We start from the raw sequence: 21,855 nt of genomic DNA, 5'->3' as shown, positions 1-21,855 counted from the left end.
TGTACATTAGACGTGTGTAGATTAACTGAGAATGTGTGTACATTAGACGTGTGTAGATTAACTGAGAATGTGTGTACATTAGATATGTGTAGATTAACTGAGAATGTGTGTACATTAGACGTGTGTAGATTAACTGAGAATGTGTGTACATTAGATGTGTGTAGATTAACTGAGAATGTATGTACATTAGATATGTGTAGATTAACTGAGAATGTGTGTACATTAGACGTGTGTAGATTAACTGAGAATGTGTGTACATTAGATATGTGTAGATTAACTGAGAATGTGTGTACATTAGACGTGTGTAGATTAACTGAGAATGTGTGTACATTAGATATGTGTAGATTAACTGAGAATGTGTGTACATTAGACGTGTGTAGATTAACTGAGAATGTGTGTACATTAGACGTGTGTAGATTAACTGAGAATGTGTGTACATTAGACATGTGTAGATTAACTGAGAATGTGTGTACATTAGACATGTGTAGATTAACTGAGAATGTGTGTACATTAGACGTGTGTAGATTAACTGAGAATGTGTGTACATTAGACGTGTGTAGATTAACTGAGAATGCGTGTACATTAGACGTGTGTAGATTAACTGAGAATGTGTGTACATTAGACGTGTGTAGATTAACTGAGAATGCGTGTACATTAGACATGTGTAGATTAACTGAGAATGCGTGTACATTAGACGTGTGTAGATTAACTGAGAATGCGTGTACATTAGACGTGTGTAGATTAACTGAGAATGTATGTACATTAGATATGTGTAGATTAACTGAGAATGTGTGTACATTAGATGTGTGTAGATTAACTGAGAATGTGTGTACATTAGATATGTGTAGATTAACTGAGAATGTGTGTACATTAGATATGTGTAGATTAACTGAGAATGTGTGTACATTAGATGTGTGTAGATTAACTGAGAATGTGTGTACATTAGATGTGTGTAGATTAACTGAGAATGTGTGTACATTAGACGTGTGTAGATTAACTGAGAATGTGTGTACATTAGATGTGTGTAGATTAACTGAGAATGTGTGTACATTAGACGTGTGTAGATTAACTGAGAATGTGTGTACATTAGACGTGTGTAGATTAACTGAGAATGTGTGTACATTAGACGTGTGTAGATTAACTGAGAATGTGTGTACATTAGACGTGTGTAGATTAACTGAGAATGTGTGTACATTAGACGTGTGTAGATTAACTGAGAATGTGTGTACATTAGACGTGTGTAGATTAACTGAGAATGTGTGTACATTAGACGTGTGTAGATTAACTGAGAATGCGTGTACATTAGACGTGTGTAGATTAACTGAGAATGCGTGTACATTAGACGTGTGTAGATTAACTGAGAATGCGTGTACATTAGACGTGTGTAGATTAACTGAGAATGTGTGTACATTAGATGTGTGTAGATTAACTGAGAATGTGTGTACATTAGATATGTGTAGATTAACTGAGAATGTGTGTACATTAGATGTGTGTAGATTAACTGAGAATGTGTGTACATTAGATATGTGTAGATTAACTGAGAATGTGTGTACATTAGATATGTGTAGATTAACTGAGAATGTGTGTACATTAGATGTGTGTAGATTAACTGAGAATGTGTGTACATTAGATGTGTGTAGATTAACTGAGAATGTGTGTACATTAGACGTGTGTAGATTAACTGAGAATGTGTGTACATTAGATGTGTGTAGATTAACTGAGAATGTGTGTACATTAGACGTGTGTAGATTAACTGAGAATGTGTGTACATTAGACGTGTGTAGATTAACTGAGAATGTGTGTACATTAGATGTGTGTAAATTAACTGAGAATGTGTGTACATTCAATGTGTGTAGATTAACTGAGAATGTGTGTACATTAGACGTGTGTAGATTAACTGAGAATGTGTGTACATTAGACATGTGTAGATTAACTGAGAATGTGTGTACATTAGATATGTGTAGATTAACTGAGAATGTGTGTACATTAGACATGTGTAGATTAACTGAGAATGTGTGTACATTAGACGTGTGTAGATTAACTGAGAATGTGTGTACATTAGATGTGTGTAGATTAACTGAGAATGTGTGTACATTAGATGTGTGTAGATTAACTGAGAATGTGTGTACATTAGACATGTGTAGATTAACTGAGAATGTGCGTACATTAGACGTGTGTAGATTAACTGAGAATGTGTGTACATTAAACATGTGTAGATTAACTGAGAATGTGTGTACATTAAACATGTGTAGATTAACTGAGAATGTGTGTACATTAGATGTCTGTAGATTAACTGAGAATGTGTGTACATTAGATGTGTGTAGATTAACTGAGAATGTGTGTACATTAGACGTGTGTAGATTAACTGAGAATGTGTGTACATTAGATGTGTATAAATTAACTGAAAATGTGTGTACATTAGACTTAAAATGATATCTTCTTTAATGCTATTGATATTAAATAGATATTTAGAATGAGTAGGTAGTCCTTTACTAAATTTGTAAATTGCATGATCCCAGGGAGTAAGGGTATTAGTTCCAGGGTGGGGCCTTCATTTGAAAGAATTCTTTAAGTTTGCTGATGCGATATACAAATTAAATGCCTATTTATAAAAAGCAGAAAAGGATATATACCAAAATTGTGATTTAATTGTGTTTTGACTCTAGGACGAGTACAAATTATGCATGACGTGTTAATGTTACATATTTTATGTTATGTTAAGTTTTTCATCAGTTTGGGCACTTTCGGGGGGAGGGGGGGGGGTGTATTTAAGTTTTAAGAACACATCTTGTTTTTATACTGTTGCTGAAACTTTGAAATGCAGAACATATTATTTTTATTTGAATTTCAAAGCCATTGGGACTATAGTGATACTTTAAACTGATACTCCGGTAACCGATAAGGCCTCTGGGCTTCTTGTTATAATCTCCCGTGGGAATAAGGTTGTAGCCCTTGATTTGAACACTTTTGAATTTTCAGTTTGTAATCTTGCTGGAAAGAGAGCTTGCGAATAAACTTCTTTTTCTTTTACTTTCATAAAACGCTATGGGAGCAGACGAATCAGGTAGGGTCATTTTATCATCAACATAGGTTTCAGTAATTATACCCCCCGCAACAAGTTGTGGGGGGGTATGCTGGAATCGGGTTGTCCATCTGTCTGTCCGTCCGTCCATCTGTAGACGCAATGGTTTCCGGGCTCTAAAGCATTATCCTTTCCACCTACCGTCACCATATCACATATGGACTACCCATGGGATGAAGATGTTCCCTATCGATTTTGGGGTCAAAAGGTCAAAGGTCAAGCGCACTGGACATCGAAGTAGCAATATGGTTTCCGGGCTTTAAAGCATTATCCTTTCCACCTACAGTCACCATATCATACATATGGACTACCCATGGGATGAAGATGTTCCCTATCAATTTTGGGGTCAAAAGGTCAAAGGTCAAGCGCACTGGACATCGAAGTAGCAATATGGTTTCCGGGCTCTAAAGCATTATCCTTTCCACCTACAGTCACCATATCATACATATGGACTACCCATGGGATGAAGATGTTCCCTATCGATTTTGGGGTCAAAAGGTCAAAGGTCACGCGCACTGGACATCGAAGTAGCAATATGGTTCGGTTTGTCATGCCATTTGTTTTTTACACTCAGAAAAGAGGTAGTTTATACCTATTACCAACACCCTTTGGGAGATTGGGTTAAGCGGGGGTATTCTTAGTGAGCATTGCTCACAGTACCTCTTGTTTATTTTAGTTGTTCTTGCTGAATAAGGTTTTGTATGATTTTATTGAGGCGCGTCTCTGTTGGCGATGGAGCCTGATACCAGTACATGTAGCTGTCGTGATAACGGTGACAAAGTACTTAGCCCATGACTCCTGCTCCTGAGCTAGACAGTGGTGCATCCTAGCAATATCAAACTTTTCAATGACACTGTCAATTGGTATATCGTCTTAAAAGTGGTATATTTATGGTTCCGATTTAATCAAACTTCTCAAAAGATATTGACGCGAATGAAATGCTGAAAGTGCCGGATGCTTATACTTGAACACGGAAAATGCGAGACAACTCGGGAAGATGATTGAGTAATGCGTCTAAAATGAACGCATGTTTGTTTGCTCTATCTCTTGTAACCTATTGCTTCCTCGTCCTTTTTCTGTCAGCAATCGTCGTGCGTTAACATTTGTATAATTTCATCATCTTCACCGTGGCCCATTGACCCCTAACAGTTTAAACCTGATGTAATCTCCAGATTTCATCTTTAATGTCGGGAATATAATCAATATTCATACCAAAAAACCGTAGTCTATACTGGTTACATGTAGGACGCCGGCGTCGCAACCGGAAGGTCCAGGCCCCATATTTAATCCCGACATGGCGTCAAACTGAAGACATCTAACATGGGTTGTGACTGATCCTAGAGACGCCCGGTATCAACAGTACAAGTCACAGGTCACAGGTCTATGATCTTAAAAACAGAGATTCTGTGTAGACGTTGACATGAGAAATTCTCACTGCTAGGGCCTCAGCGCCGTGCGTGATCAGAACTTGTGGAACTTTACTTTACGCTTAATTATGGATAAAAAACCTGCAGTGAAACATAAAACAGCATACAAGCAAGTAGACTTAGTGTGTATGCAGTAATAAACGATCAAGATACTCTCTGGCAATATTTGAGGAGAGCGGGAATATGTAGCTCATAGAGCGAGGGTGGGAATCTATAACTCGTGTGGTGAGGGCGGGAATTTATAGCTCGTGTGGTGAAAGCGGGAACCTGTAGCTCATATGGCGAGGGTGTGGAATTTATAACTCGTATGGTGAGGGCGGGAATTTATAGCTCGTATGGTGAGGGCGGGAATTTATAGCTCGTATGGTGAGGGCGGGAATTTATAGCTCATATGGCGAGGGTGGGAACTTATAGCTCGTGTGTTGAGGGCGGGAACCTGTAGTTCATATGGCGAGGGTGGGAACTTATTGCTTGTGTGGTGAGGGCGGGAACTTATAGCTTGTGTGGTGAGGGCGGGAATTTATAGCTCGTGTGGTGAGGGCGGGAACCTGTAGTTCATTTATGACTAAATCAATCACATTGTGAACATGTTAAATGTTTTAGATATAGTTTCTCATTAATGATGAACATTTAGAAGGCAAACTTTGTACATAGTTATCGTCCTTGTTCACATAGTTAGAAATTTCTCCATCTATCTTCATCTTGTGTCACGTTATTCTACTCTGTATATTGGTATTTACAGTGTATTAGAGGTGTTCAGAAGGGCTGATTTATCTAAAAGGTTGCATGTTACAAGACGATATTACACGATCTAATTAGAATTAGCTTCCTAGTCAGTATGTTTGTCGTGTGATACTCAGTTGACCGTTATGACCCGTTATGTTTTATTCAGAGTTTATAGAAGTTGTACCTGTTCCGCTGGACGTCCTTCTTCAGAGACTGGACGGTGAGCAATCGATACGCATGTAAGAATTTACCGATATGTTTCAAAACTGAATGTTTATACAATAATTTAACTATAATTTCTTTTTCTAGAATATTCGGAAATGGGATACAGTGTTGATTCTCGGGTATATTCCTACGCCTTGGGTTTGCAACCAAAGACGTCTTAGTCAACTATAGATACTTGTATTGAATATTGTAAAGTCTTTTATCCATATGCTATGTAACACAATTAATCTTGTCAATAAATATAACATACTCTTCTTGTTATTGATATAGGGTTAATTATGATGGAAGGCAACTGACATTTGTAAATGAAGTCGAGAATATCCAAATACAGACCTTTTAAGGAGGCTAATTGGTTTACTAATAGAAAATGTTGGGAAAGTTTGACATTACGTATAAACAATGAACTCATGGAGGGTATAATGTTATTGATCCGTCCGCCAATCCCCTTTTTTTTTTGTCAGCGCAACTCTGAGACGGCTCATCAGCGCAATTTAACTCCTCTGAGACCGCTCAACGGAATTTCGTGAAACTTTGTAGTTAATAAGGACACGATGTGTAGATGTGCATATTCCCAGGAAATTCTGATTCAAAAATTTGTGAGTTATGCCCCTTTGATATGATATCGTTCTATTTCCAAATTCTCCTCAAGTCGAGAAACACTTGTACGTAGAAATAGGGATATCATTTATAATTTTTTTTTTTTTTTTATGTTTTCCGCCACACTCAACATTTTTTCAGTTATATGGTGGCGCCCAGTTTTTAATGGTGGAAGAGAGAACCCAAATACAATGTACCTGGGAAGAGACCACCGACCTTCCGAAAGTAAACTGGGGAACTTTCTCACTTACCGGCGCGAGCGGGATTCGAACCCGCGCCGACAGAGGTGAGAGTCCGTATGATTTTGAGCGCAATGTTCTAACCACTCGGCCACGGAGGCCCTCATTTATAATAAGTTTCATAAAAGACCCAATCACGTAATAAGAATGTTTGAGAGATCAACTTGTTTTAAGGACAGAGTGAACAGCGGCGGCTAATCAGACTTGTCATGTTTCTTTTATGGTTTCGCGGCTTACAATTCTTAATTATTATTTTTTCGCTTATGTTTCCCCGATTTTTATAATCTATTGTATAAACATGTAAATGTTTTTCAGCCAATTTAGTCTAAATATGTACGTGTATTACAATGAAGGTTATCAAATAGGATTTTTAAAAGAGTAAATACCATCATCAATTAAATATGTTTCTTAATTTTTAAACAGAAAAAGGCACAAATTTGGGTTCTTAGAATTTTAATTGTATTTAATTTCAATTCTTTGAAACAAATACCGGTATTAGAAGTCGGAGAATGAGTAAATGTGAGGGGAAAAAATATCAAAACCTACAGTCCAAACATTTATACGGGTTTTAAAAAACAATGTTCATAAATTTTTCGGTGATAGAAAGTCACTTTGATAGAAATATATGGTGTACAAAGTGTAATGTAAAGACGAAAAAATATACAAAAATAGCACCATATTGTAAACAGGTGACCGTGCTTCCGAAAGCTATAATAAAATATAATGAATAATAGTAAACTATGGTACAAGTCACTTACCCCATATAATATTGTTGATTATGTGCAGATACCCGATGGGCGTGGTCATGACACTCGGGAGCTACGCTCCCTTCTGTCATTACGACCACGCCCATCGGGTATCTGCACATAACTAACAATATTACATAGGGTAACTACTACGTAGAAGATGAAAAACAAAAAGAAGAGAAGAACACTTTAACAAGATTGGAAATCAAGCTCAGATTACCAGATTCTCTGTCTCTACGGGTTGTCAATGCCTCTTGATTTCCAATGTGTGTGCCTATGATGCGTTTAAAACCATTAAACACCTTGAAAACGTGAATGAGGGGCAGATCACTCAGACTGCCACTCTTGTGTGTTTGATTTTTCATGTGCTGGTGCACTTAAAAAAAATTCTGTGAAATAATGAAAAGCGGCGATGTTCCGATGACTCTAAGGCTGGTTTACTTTTAAAGTGTTTGGACTTACTTTGTTAAACACCACTCTGATTCCACGCACAAGTACTCTGAAGTTGAAATAAAAAATATGCTAGAGTTCCTCATTGATAATATCTTCGTGGTCTTTGGTCATCAGGTCTTCCAACAGTCTGTTGGAATTCCCATGGGCACGAATTGTGCTCCTTTGTTAGCTGACCTGTTTTTATATTTATATGAAGCAGAATTTATTCAAAAACTTCTACGTGAGAAGAAAAAATCTCTCGCTGTGACCTTCAATTCGACTTTTAGATATATCGATGACGTTTTTCCTATTAACAATGATAGCTTTCATTCATATGTCGATTTGATATATCCCTGTGAGCTCGAAATAAAGGACACCACAGAGTCGTTCACTTCTGCTTCATATTTAGATATTTTATTGAAAGTAGACATTAACGGCAAACTGACAACTCAGCTGTATGACAAGCGGGATGATTTCAGCTTCTCCATCGTCAATTTCCCATATTTGTATAGCAATATTCCATTATCACCTGCATATGGTATTTATATATCTCAACTGATTCGATATGCAAGAGCTTGTTCTGGGTATAGTCAGTTTTTAAATCGAGGTAAGCTACTGACAGACAAGTTGATGGTACAGGGATTTCAACAGTCTCGATTGAAGTCAGCATTTCGCAAATTCTATGGTCGTTATAACGATCTAATTCGTCAATACAACCTCGCATTGGGTCAAATGTTGTCTGACGTGTTTCATACCGATTGTTAAGCCGTTCTTGGCACACTGATTTTAACTGCGGATAACTCCGTTTACCTGATCAGGATATAGGGCTCACGGCGGGTGCGACCGGTCAACAGGGGATGCTTACTCCTCCTAGGCACCTGATCCCACCTATGGTGTGTCCAGGGGTCCGTGTTTGCCCAACTATCTATTTTGTATTGCTTATAGGATTTATGAGATTGATCACTGTTCGTTATCTTCACCTTGCATATAAACTTTCTGTTTCCCACTATTACGGATGTAAACAAAGTTGTGTAATAGTGACGTCATGTAACGGATGAATTCAGGGTCGTGCAATTTTCATGAGCGGCTCATACAAGAGTTGTCTCAACTTCCCAGTTTTCTGAAGTTTTATTATTTCATCAAAACAAAGGTGCAGGGGTTATAACATTGCACCCGGGGTGCCCTAGTAGCGTAGTACTTCTCATTGCTGCGACCCGAGTTCAATCTTCTGGGGTGGCAGTGATTGTACGACAAGGTATTTTAGTTGTTCACTCAGACACTGGAATTGCATAAATCTAACTCTTATCAATATTGTAGATCCACCTCCTATAGGGGGATATAGATCCACCTCTTTTAGAGGGATATAGATCCACCTCTTGAAGAGTTCTATACATCCACCTCTCATCGAAACATTCGATTTAAGGCGCATCTTTCTCTGCACATGATCAAAGTCTTATTTCTTTTTTCCGCTGTTTCCTCTCTATATAAAAATTCCTTGTAAAATCCCTCTGTCTGCGGAGACATGTTTAGTTAGCAATCACTTTAAACCTTGTTGATTATTGTATGAAAGATAAAGAAGGTGAAGATAAGAACAGTGATCAATCTCATGACTCCTATAAGCAATACAAAATAGAGAGTTGGGTAAACTCTGGCATGTGAACAGAAGACTGTGGGATTTGAACTCGGTCTGCGGTTCACCAGCCAAATGATTTAACCACTGAGCTACGATGATAGACAAACAAATCAATCGATACAAATAATTTCACAAAACATTTACATCACCATATTGTGACGTGGTATCATACAGAATATAAGCTTTAGTGTAGTGAGCTACCTTAAGTTGAGTTGTTAGTTTGCTATTAATATCTACTTTCAATAAAATATCAAAGTATGAAACAGAAGTGGACGACTTTGTGATGCCTTTTATATTGAGCTCGCAGGGTTATATCGAATGGACATATGAATGAAAGGTACTGTTAATAGAGAAAACGTTGATATATCTACGTGTCGAATTGAAGGCCACAGCGAGAGATTTTCGAATTGAAGGCCACAGCGAGAGATTATTTCTTCTCACGTAGAAGTTTCTGAATAAATTCTGCTTCATATGGATATAGAAACAGGTCAGCTAACAAGGAAGCTCAATTCGTGCCCATGGGAATTCCAATAGACTGTTGGAAGACCTGATCACCAAAGACCACGAAGAGATTGTCAATGAGGAACTCTAGCATATTTTTTATTTCAACTTCAGAGTACTTGTGCGTGGAATCAGAGTGGTGTTTAACAAAGTAATTTTTAGGATGACTGATCACTTGGTATGTATATTTCTGTTTTCCATTTTTGTTGAAGAAGCAACTGTCTATGATTTCATTCACGTCTTTAATTTATGATGAGGAATGGTTTTGTATAGTGTTGAAAAGTCATAGGTTGTGATGTTGATCTGAGAAAAATTTGCGATTTTAAGTTGGCTAAAAGTTCTTTAGAATTTTTTAGAATCCACATTTGATTAACACAACTTCTGGCATATGTAGTCGCACAGGAAGTTTGAAGTTTCTCCTTCATAGCTGTTAATATTTCCATCAGGAGGAAAGATAGGGGCTTGGTAGAGCACTTACTAGATCCAGCAATATATCTTTTTAGGGGTTTTATGTAGTTTAGGAATCAAGTATAGGTACGGTAACTCATATCCATTCGATCCATTGACTGGGAAACCAAATGTGCCTAAAACTGAAGCATGGTTTTGAAGAATTGCATGTTTTGAAAGGGCAGTTGGAATATAAGTGCGATACCCAAAAGTGGAGTTTATGCCAAGTTCGTTTAAAATACAGTTGTAATAATGAGCCTTACAAACAAAGACAACGTTATTACAAGATGGGTCAGCTGGAACCAAAACACATTTCTCATGTAGCCTATGAAAGGTGAAGATAACGAACAGTGATCAATCTCATAATTCCTATAAGCAATACAAAATAAATTGTCAGGCAAACACGGACCCCTGAACACACCTGAGGTGGGATCAGGTGCCTAGGAGGAGTAAGCATCCCCTGTCGAAATGGAGTTATCCGTAATCAAAATCAGCGTGCGAAGAACGGCCTAACAATCGGTATGATACACGTCAGGCAGCATTTGACCCAATGATAGGTTGTATTGACAAACTAGATGGTTATAACGACCATGAAAAGTGCCAAATGATGACTTCAATCGAGACTGTTGAAACCCCTGTACCATCAACTTGTTTGTCAGTAGCTTGCCTCGATTTAAAAACTGGCCATACGCAGAACAAGCTCATGCGTATCGAATCAGTTGAGAGGTATAAAGATGCAGGTGATAATGGAATATTGCTACATAAATATGGGAAGCTGACGATGGAGAAGCTGAAATAATCCCGTTTGTCATATAGTTGAGTTATTAGTTTGTCATTAATGTAAGGTGAAGATAACGAACAGTGATCAATCTCATAACTCCTATAAGCAATAAAAAATAGATAGTCGGGCAAACATGGACCCCTGGACACACCAGAGGTGGGATCAGGTGCCTAGAAGGAGTAAGCATCCCCTGTTGACCGGTCCACATGGGATGCTTACTCCTCCTAGGCACCTAATCCCACCTCTGGTGTGTCCAGGGGTCGGTGTTTGCCCGACTATCTATTTTGTACTGCTTTTAGGAGTTCTGAGATTGATCAATGTCCGTTATCTTCGCCTTTCATCCATACGGAATCAATACCGTTTTTGGTATCCACATTGTGTTTAATGTGAAATGAGAGGTATGGTTCCTTGAGATTGGAAACGTAATTTACATGTAAATATTATATTGAGAGCTTTAACTTTCAAGCTTATTACAACCGCATTTACTATAGAAAGTTGTTACCGACAGTTATCAATATCTTCTTTTCAACTCTTGTGACCTATCAAATACAAAATAACATACCATTTAATTAAAGTTACTAACGAAGAACTTGCAGCTAAAAGATTAGAAGAACTCGGTAATTATCTCCATCACCTATGTATATATATCTTTGTGTGAGCGTGCGATATCCCCTGGTATGGTAAATACTGTAAAGGAAAACTATACAGTTCAACACAGTTGATTGAAGATGCATGAATATCGATCCTGAGATTTGACGGAGAGAAAGCGATATATCTCGAAATTCAATGCGTGTAGCAATATGACAAAATCAATCTGATCATAACGATGTGTAATGTGTTTCTTAAACACGGCTGATGTGCGTGACTACACAGATTTCCCCAATGTTACACCAAGGTTACCTTAGAACTAGAAATGATACCTGTCGATGTATCAAATTATGACGAACAACTATCATAGCAAGATTGATATACATGTAGAGACTGGAACACCGGATGTCACTTGTTCCCCTGAAGACACATCGCTGTAGGAAAGTCATTTGGTGAGCACGTTTGTTGGACTTTTAAAAGGGAAGTATTTCAAAGAAATAATTGCTTTCAGACTCGCATATCGATTTTTCTGTTGGCCCTTACTGAAGAAAAACGCACAATTAATCCGGGAATCTTGCACCTCTCTGGGATTAGTACGTATTTTCTTAAAAGCGGAAATCAATTGGTGATTGATTTAACTTTAATTGAAAGATTTCTTTCTCTACTTGGAGGATTACTTGTTCGGGTTAATGAAGATTTTGAGAGATGTGACCTTATAAAACGAAGGTCGTGACAGGCGTAGGCACGTTAAAGAGCCCTCACTGCTACGGACGTAAGCACTAAGCATACACCTATAAATGATGGTAGTTCACCTACAACTGTTGACCTCTCAATATAAATGAAAACCTCTCGACGGGACGTCAAGCAGGCAAACAACCAATGATTAAACGAATGACTGTTTATGTGGATTTTGTTATCTGATACGATATATGCATTTGACAATGTGTATCGTTATATTTCGTGGGGTCTCAATTTTCGTGGATACTTTTACCCCATGAATTTCAACAATTTTCGAAAGTACTTCCAAACAAAACTGTAAAATTCTAACAATCCCCGAAACTGTACAATCTCAGCAGTCCACGAAATTACCTCCTAGCAAAACTGTAAAATCCCAACAATCCACGAAATTACTTCCTACAAGTAACAAAACTGCAAAATCTCAACAATTCACGAAAATTATAAAATCTTAATCCACGAAAATTAATCCACACGAATTTGAATAATTCCATGGTATGTGATGGGATTACTAGTTATTATAAATCTGTGTAATGAAACAGCACATGTTAAAGCTGACATGAATTAATAAATACGTACACCTTTCTCATCTTATCCGCCATATTTCTTTCAGGTAGCCTAATTTACTCTTCCCGTATATACCCCAAATGTGATTGTCACACCTGAGTGATTTTTCTAGGTGGACTCGACCAGTGCACACCTCCGATAGAAATATATAGGGAATGAGAAACAAATAAAATAACATTTTAAAACATTATGCTTTGCTCAAAATTACAAAATATTGATTGTTTACTAATGCAACATTCTGGAAGTTTAGATAAGTTAGACAAAAATGCAAAAAAACAAAAAACAAAACAAAAAAAGAAAAGAAAAAAGCTTTTCTTGCATACTTGCAGGTGCATGCAAGTATTTGCATTTTCTAATGAAATAAATGCGGATAAATCATTTGCCAATTACATACTGATAGAATGGAATAGGCAAAGAGCATAAAATATATTATTTATATCAATTCTTGCAAAATAAAGGTGCATGCCATATGCATAATATGCAATGCACAAGGTATAATCGCCAAAAAAGTATCAAATACGGGAGTCTATTCAACAGGTATCGGAGATGTGCACTTACCGAAAATATTAGATTCTCTTTATTCTGATAAATCCACGAAACAAAAGGATAAACTCGATTTGTATCTCGTTAGAACTTTACAACACGTTGTCATTCCATTATACAGACTGCGACACACTTCACCCGTGCCAAACAGGGTGTCTTCAATCAGGGGAGATGTCAGAGTCGAAATTTTTTCCTGTATTGAATGCTTGTCTGGTCGAGGTTTTGCAGTTTATAGAAATCGGGAATCTAATATCTGGTTGGATATATTGCGTGCGCAATTCAAAATTTGTCGATGATCATAAACAAACTTGGATATACAAATAAGGGAATAATGATCGAAAATATACATCTGTGTGCAAATGCGTGTATTACATTTGCAATCCATAATAAACAGTTCATTATACACAAAGACACATATGAAAGGAAATTTCGAAACGAAAATATAGTTTTGTTGTCTCTTTTGGAACCACATAATTATTTACGGTCTCTGTATGTCCATATTAATTGAGAGAGAGAGAGAGAGAGAGAGAGAGAGAGAGAGAGAGAGAGAGAGACCGTCCTACTTCGATTTATAATATATCATTTCACAGAAGGAAAGAAAATTGATCACTTACATAAATGTAAGCTTACAAGCATTAAAAATTTCCAGCTATTTAACAATTTGTGATTGACAATATATTGGAAACTTACAGGAGTTCATGCTTATAATTGAATTCATTACAAATTTTTAAAAAAAATATTAGTTTGAACTGTCGACAATACTGACTGTGTATGTTAGAATAACGGGGGAAAAGTAAATTGTCAAAAAAAGTGGGGATAGCAGACCAGCCTTCCTGCCCACCCCAACCCCCTGTTTTCGTGCCTGAAACAACATATCAATTCGTGTTGAAAGAAAGGTGCATATCTACATTTCATTAAATTCCAAAGGAGCTCGAATTTATGTGTTCCCCTATTAATTATTTTGTATGCAAGATTCGTTCCCGAATTTAGAATCATGCATTCAGTCAGAGCAGAAATGAATTCATGTTGAAGTACATCTAGTTTGAATGCAAATGTTGGGTTCCTTCTTTTAATTTCATCAGACTCATTAGAAACCCCTCTCCCAAACTATGCAGCTTTGTTTTTATTGATATCTAAATCGGTATAAATGAATCCGGATATAAATTATTTAATGTTTTTTCGTGATCATATAGATATTGATACTGATAATGAAAAAAGAAAATGTTTATACTCTTGCCTTCTGCATATCCTACTAATGCATTACAGTATATTGACATTCTATCATATCAAATAAAACCTCAACACGAATTTTACTGATTTATGCATACTAACATCTTATCGAATACATTTGAATTTGAAATTTCTACGTACAGCGGTATGGCCATTGCGCCAGATCTACGAAATGAAAATATTTATGAATCAATTACACTCAAGCCTCAAAGTAATCATTATGGCATGTTACAGAAACGTTAAAACACACAAATGCATGCATTCGATTTTTCTGAATACATGTATTTATGTATTCATGAATGAAGTTCCTACGCTTGAAAATATCTTGGTCTTTATGCATTTTGTTTTGTGATTTTGGTTTACCATTCCTTACACTGTGTAAATGAAGGAAAACTTGGTAAAGGGTGCAATTCTACATGTACCATACAATTAGTATACATGCATGTGTTGCAAAGCAAAATGTACATGTAATAACCATAGATGTATCGTCATTTTTCAGGGGGGGGGGGGGCAACAGGGGAAAAAATGGAAAATTGGATTCTTCAAAATTTCTTGCCATTCAAAATAAGAATTAAAAAAGATGAGGAAAACAGCAATAAAATAAAACAAAACACCCAAACAAACCAAGATGTTTTGTCCGATGTTCAAAGTTCTAATGTGGGGGTGAAGGGTTAAAGAGTCTTTTACTTTGACTGCCTCAATAATTCCCCCCTACACTTCATTTTCTTCAATCGTTGAGGGTCGGATGGGATGGTTAGAGTCCTCTACTATGAGTGCCTCATTTTCTTAATTGGTGGTGGTGTGTGTCTTCTACTATTATATCAGAACTTTCAAGCTGGGGTAAGTGGGGGAGGGGTTGTCACTCAATGTATCTTTTATTTGTATTACAAACTAACAAAAAATGGATATTGTTATTAAAGATGGGTGACAGACACTCTTGTCCTCTCCCCTTGATGTTTGATAACGACGCATAATATGATATACTCGATTATTACATTTTGTATTAGTACAATTTGCGTCGAGTTCGACGCAGAATGTAATAACGCAAAATGGCATAGATATATAAGATCTATTGAGCGCCAAATTAGCATAAAATGAAGTAATTGAAAATAACATTATTTAAAAATATGTTTAATTTTTAATTATTGCGTGCTTTAAATGAATCAAATAAATCTGTATTATCAATTAATGAGAGCAATATTGAGTTACTAGTACTGTTCTCTTTTTATTGAATTAACGATATCATTTGTCTTGATAAGAGCTCGATTATTACAAGATTCTCTCTCTCTCTCTCTCTCTCTCTCTCTCTCTCTCTCTCTCTCTCTCTCTCTCTCTCATCCCATACACTCATACAGTGTTGTATATGCAAATTTATGTACCTAAATGATTTCCTGATTTATAAATCTGCAATACTCTGACCAGTAAATCATATGGTAGAAGGATTCATGCACAATACAGGGTAACTATTCTACTCTGATACTTCCTCTGATTGAAGATAGCTGATCGGCACGGGCTAAGTGTGTCGCAGTCTGTACAATGGACAATGTTGTTTACTGTTGGAATGCAAATGGAGTTTATCGTTTTGTTTCATGGATTATGCAAATAAAGGGAGTTTTACTACTACTTAGGGTATTTTCGACAAATGTACACGTACATCTCCGGTCCTTTACAGATATTACGAGTAGGCCCAGGTAAATAGTCGTCCGCATTCGATGCGTTTTCATGGCGAGCATGCATGCCATTTTTATAAGTACAGTAGTATTTATGTCTTTGCCTTTTACTTGAAGTAATTGTGAATGGTATAGATTGTATACTCTTTGCTTATTCCATTTTATCAATAGATAAAAGATGAAATATTTCTCCGCATTTTTGTATAGTTGTGACTTATTTACTGCAAATGTACGCACGTTCACGTAAAGAAAAGACATTATATATATATTTATCCAAATATATATATTTAGAATGATTTACTACTGTATGATATGTTTATTATAATTTTGAGCACTCCGTGGTGTTCCAAAACGTGATTTCATTTCTTCTTGAGGTCCTATAAATTAGTATCGGAGATGTACGTGTTATCTGTCGAAGCTACCTACATAGGTAAATCGAAGACACTGATGTGAAGTGAAGCGTAGCAAAGCTCGTCCCCTTATATACCATGCGAACCCTGATACATATAACAATAGAAATTCCAACTAATATGGCGGATTAGCAGAGAAATATGGCGGACATATAGAATTATACTATATTTATTAATTCATGTCAGCTTTAATCTAACACATCAGCATGCAGTCTAAGAAGTCCTAATGTTAGATTGGTAATAGGATATGATAGACACACACCGGTTGACAGGGGATGCTTACTCCTCCTAGACACCTGATCCGTGTTTACTCCACTCTTTATTTTGTATTATAGGAGTTATGAGATTGATCACTGTTCGTTATCTTCAACTTTATCGGAGTAATGAGATGATCACTGTTCGTTATCTTCACCTTTATAGGAGTAATGAGATTGATCACTGTTCGTTATCTTCACCTTTATAGGAGTTATTAGATTGATCACTGTTAGTTATCTTTACCTTTATAGGAGTTATTAGATTGATCACTGTTCGTTATCTTTACCTTTATAGGAGTTATGAGATTGATCACTGTTCGTTATATTCACCTTTATAGGAGTTATTAGATTGATCACTGTTAGTTATCTTTACCTTTATAGGAGTTATGAGATTGATCACTGTTCGTTATATTCACCTTTATAGGAGTTATTAGATTGATCACTGTTAGTTATCTTTACCTTTATAGGAGTTATGAGATTGATCACTGTTAGTTATCTTTACCTTTATAGGAGTTATGAGATTGATCACTGTTCGTTATATTCACCTTTATAGGAGTTATGAGATTGATCACTGTTCGTTATCTTTACCTTTATAGGAGTTATGAGATTGATCACTGTTCGTTATCTTTACCTTTATAGGAGTTATGAGATTGATCACTGTTCGTTATCTTTACCTTTATAGGAGTTATGAGATTGATCACTGTTCGTTATCTTTACCTTTATAGGAGTTATGAGATTGATCACTGTTCGTTATCTTTACCTTTATAGGAGTTATGAGATTGATCACTGTTCGTTATCTTCACCTTTTTATCTGTCACGATCAGGACATTGGTCCAACATTGAAAAAGATGATAAATCTGAGGTATGTAACATTTTCTTGTTAAAAAGATTCGCACAGGTCTGAGATTTGGAGTAATGTCAATTTTTTGGGGAAGTGTATTTTTGATTTCTACATTGGAGGAGAATTAGGAAATTAAAAAGACAAACTCGGGTCACAATGCTCATTATGGAGCTACAGTGTTCTAAACATGACCTTTTTGCACTTAAAATTGACTCGAGATTTATTCAATTAAACTTGATTTTTGTCTGTTGGTGTCAACACAACGTAAGCAACTTAAACCAATCATTACACAAAATAGATACATAACCATGTCTTCTGACAATACAGCTTACAAAACAAGTTTAAAACAAGTAATAAAGAGAAACACTGACCTTTTTGCACCTGATATACGAAAAAATTCATAAGTTTTGAGAGTTTAAAAGGACATATTAAGAGTAATGTAAATTTCTAAGACTTCAAATAATTCCCAAAGTACTGTATTAAAATCTAAAATGGAACTTTAAAAAGTTTGGTGATTAGATCAGATTTTCAAATTGTTGGCTATTATTTTTATACAAAATTTTGAGTAAATTGATTTAAGCTTTTTTTAAGAATCAGTGTTCCGTTTGGAAACATATATCAACCAAATTAATTAATTACAACATATAAACTAGTCCAACTCTCAACTCTTTGTATCATAAATCACACGTATAGGAGTATGAAAATAGATAACATATTTGATGAAACAAAAACTGTAAAATCATGCAGATTTTTGAACTTTTTGATTAATTAATCCTCCCTGCCAAACCCTGTCAAAATTTGAATTAACAAAATATTTTTCAACTGGATAGGGTTCAGTAATAGATGTGTAGTATGTAATATGCTAGCTCATACCAGTCACCCGTAAAGATTTCAGAATTTTAGCTAAGTGAAAAGACACCATTACGTCCTGTAATTCACATAGAATAGCATGCCACTTACAACAACAACACGAAGACTAGAATGGCTGGGTTCAATTTCAAAAGACGAAATCATAAATACACGTAGAAAGAATTGATTCGAAGAAAAAAGTACTACAGTAAAATATGTACTGATTGTCAGCTTATTCTTCTAAAAAAAAAAACACCATCCATTAAATATGTTCAGAAGGAGAAATGATTTCTAAATTTATAAATACTCTTAGAAAATATGAATTAAAAGTTTTAGAAAACAAAAATAGGCACTTATTTCCGGCTTATTCTTCTTAGTATGGTGTTTTCTCATTTCACAGGTTTTATCCGCTTTTCTAAATAAACATTTCCCGTCATTTCCCTTTAATACTATTTATATATACTGTCAGATATATTCCATGAAAGGTGGAGATAACAAACAGTGATCAATCTTATAACTCATATAAGCAATACAAAATTGACAGTTGGACAAATACGAACCCCTGGATATACCAGAGGTGGGATCAGGTGTCTAGGAAGAGTAAGCACGCCCTGTCGACGGGTCCATGTCCCCAGTTAAATAGCGAAGTGTGATACAATTCCATATAGCCCTGCTCATCGTGTAATATCAATTCCATATAGCCCTGCTCATCGTGTAATACCAATTCCATGTAATACCATTCACAAGTGATATTTAATTTCACATAGCCCCGATAATTCCGGATTTTCGTAATTCTTGTTTGTACGAGATATTGTTCGTGCGGGACGGTATCCAAAACGCGAGCCTAGTTGGTATATAAAGGTGGGAACGGATGAGTGAAATACTATGGATGGCAACGATTAACCGGCTAACCCGATTACTCGGTTGAAAAATGCTAACCGATTTAAAAAATTGTAACCGATTGATCGGGTTATTTCTAATAAACGTGTATGCATGTTTAAAAAGGGTTTGTCGTAAGAATCAGAAGTCTTGATGATGTTAATTAAGAACTGATTCAGCTTGAAGATCTCCAAAGTAAACTCCCATGCCATTACGATAATCACAGTCCTTTGTGTAGGTAAAATCTCTTTGTAAATTCCCTGTCAGGCTCTATAATGCATGTGTATATCATATGATACATAAACCACCATACACTATTGCACTGATAAGTGTTGGTAACAATTCCACGCTCCAGGCATAATTTTTACATGAATTTCATAATTGAGTTCAATAATTCACCTCAAAACCATTATAATGTTAGGTAAATGAGAACAAGTTATACAAAGTCAGGATGAAAGTAAGAAAGAAAGGAAAAAAAGAATGTAACTTACATGCATAAAAATCATGGAGTTCATGCTAAATCATACGAAAGCCGTTAGGTGCAAGGGTATAAAATTAATATCCATTTAACTCGCGGCCGCCACTTAATTTAACTGGTGGCTGCCACTTCATCATTTATATGGCGGCCACCAGTTATTCAACTCTCTCTCTCTCTCTCTATCGCTCTCTCTCTCTCTCTCTCTCTCTCAATGAAAGGGGTGCAATCACTGTAATCTCCCTCTCCAATACTTAGTAATATGTTGGTGATATACAATTAAGAGCATGCTGAGTGATTATTTTGGAAAGATTTAGAATAGAACGCAAACACGCCGCATCGTTTTCCAAAGTGTAGGGACAGTCGAGGAGAAATTGTCTTCTACAATTGTTAACAACCCGACAAGGAACCTTAAAAGAATGTCTCTTTCCCCAAAATTCATACTCCTAAATTGGAGGGAGGGGGCTCCGTTCGTCCTTCAATTCATCAGTCCATTCATTATTACATTTTTACCATTCATTACTACCACCAAAAGGGTGGGGTGGGGGCATAGCTGCCAATTAATCTTATTTCACATGTGAAAATAACTTAGTTTGCATATCAAAATAACAGAATGTGAACGTTGTCAAAAAAGTGAAAGGGTCAGCCCCCTGGTTCTACGTGCCTGATGTATTTGTATATTAAGTACACATGAAGATATGCTCCTGCGCGAATCTGTCGAAATTTTGATATCGTGAACATTTATATAACTATGTAAATCAACAGCACTATCGAAAAACAATGCTCTTAATTGTATATCACATATAAATTACTAAGTATTGGAGAGGGAGATAACAGGGATTGCACCCCTTTCCTTTTGAGAGAGAGAGAGAGAGAGTTGAATAATTGGCGACCGCCATTTAAATTAAGTGGCAGTCGCCAGTTAATTTATGTGGCGGTCGCCAGTTAAATCAAGTGGTGGCCGCCAGTTAATCTATATTGCGACCGCCACATAAATTAACAGGCGGTCGCCAGATAAATTAAGTGGCGTCCGCCAGTTAAATGAATAATTATTAATTATAGACCCTGGCACCTATCAGCTTCCGTTAAATCATATATCTTTATGAGAATCATACGTGTACAGTTTTCTGAGAACGGATTCAATTGTCTTGTAAGAACTTAAGCGCCATCCGAAGAGATTTTCTCCGACGCAGGAATTCGTTATAAACAAAACTTCGAAGCCATTTGAATTACTTTTTTATGATAAAAAAAAATTTAATCGAATTTTGGTGTACCGTTCTGTGATTTTGCAAAAGGGGATTATTTTTTAGCTCACCTGAGCCAAAGGCTCAAGTGAGCTTTTCTTATTAAAATTTGTCCGTTGTCATCGTCGTCGGCGTCATAAACTTTTCACATTTTCGACTTCTTCTCAAGAACCGCTGGGCCAATTTCAACCAAACTTGTCACAAAGCATCCTTGGATAAAGGGCTTTCAAGTTTGTTCAAATGAAGGGCTATGTCCCTTTCAAAGGGGAGATAATCACAAAATGCAAAAATAGGGTGGGGTCATTTAAAAATCTTCTCAAGAACCACTGGACCAGAAAAGCTGAAATTTACATGAAATTTTCCTGACATAGTGCAGATTCAAGTTGTTCAAATCATAGCCCTCTGGAGTTGGATGGGGTCACCATATGGGATCAAAGTTTTACATACAAGTATATAGGATAAATCTTTAAAAATCTTCTCAAGAACCACTGAGCCAGAAAAGCTGATATTCAATAAGTTCTCTCTATACTGTCCGCTACACTGTGTTATCCATGAGGTGGGGAGGAGGCAGCTTGAAGAGAAGTCTACCTTCCACTGGTTGCATCAGAAAAAATATCATTTGAAACTGTGTGTTTTCAGTTTGCATGGGGCAATATTGAAAACATATTTGACACAGTGTAATGGGCAACAACACATCATTAAGTGCAAAGGGTTTGTCGCTACTTCTTAAAAAA

At 36.3% G+C, this 21,855-nt stretch overlaps 1 protein-coding gene across 1 annotated transcript in view; it reads left to right on the top strand.

Moving 5' to 3' along the window:
• LOC125653801 (ADP-sugar pyrophosphatase-like) overlaps positions 1-5,711 on the top strand; it is a 29,373-nt gene extending 23,662 nt beyond the window's left edge. The window contains exons 8-10 of the mRNA XM_048883421.2: positions 3,056-3,064; positions 5,402-5,455; positions 5,545-5,711. Of these exons, the coding sequence (XP_048739378.2) occupies positions 3,056-3,064; positions 5,402-5,455; positions 5,545-5,621 (140 nt within the window). The 3' untranslated portion in view covers positions 5,622-5,711. The remainder of the gene's footprint in view (positions 1-3,055; positions 3,065-5,401; positions 5,456-5,544) is intronic.
• The last annotated feature ends 16,144 nt before the right edge of the window (positions 5,712-21,855 follow it).

The sequence above is a fragment of the Ostrea edulis genome, chromosome 7 (genome assembly GCF_947568905.1).
Source record: "Ostrea edulis chromosome 7, xbOstEdul1.1, whole genome shotgun sequence".
Taxonomy (NCBI): Eukaryota; Metazoa; Mollusca; class Bivalvia; order Ostreida; family Ostreidae; genus Ostrea; species Ostrea edulis.
Note: the sequence above shows the minus strand (reverse complement) of the source record. Positions and strands in the feature narration are given on the sequence as shown.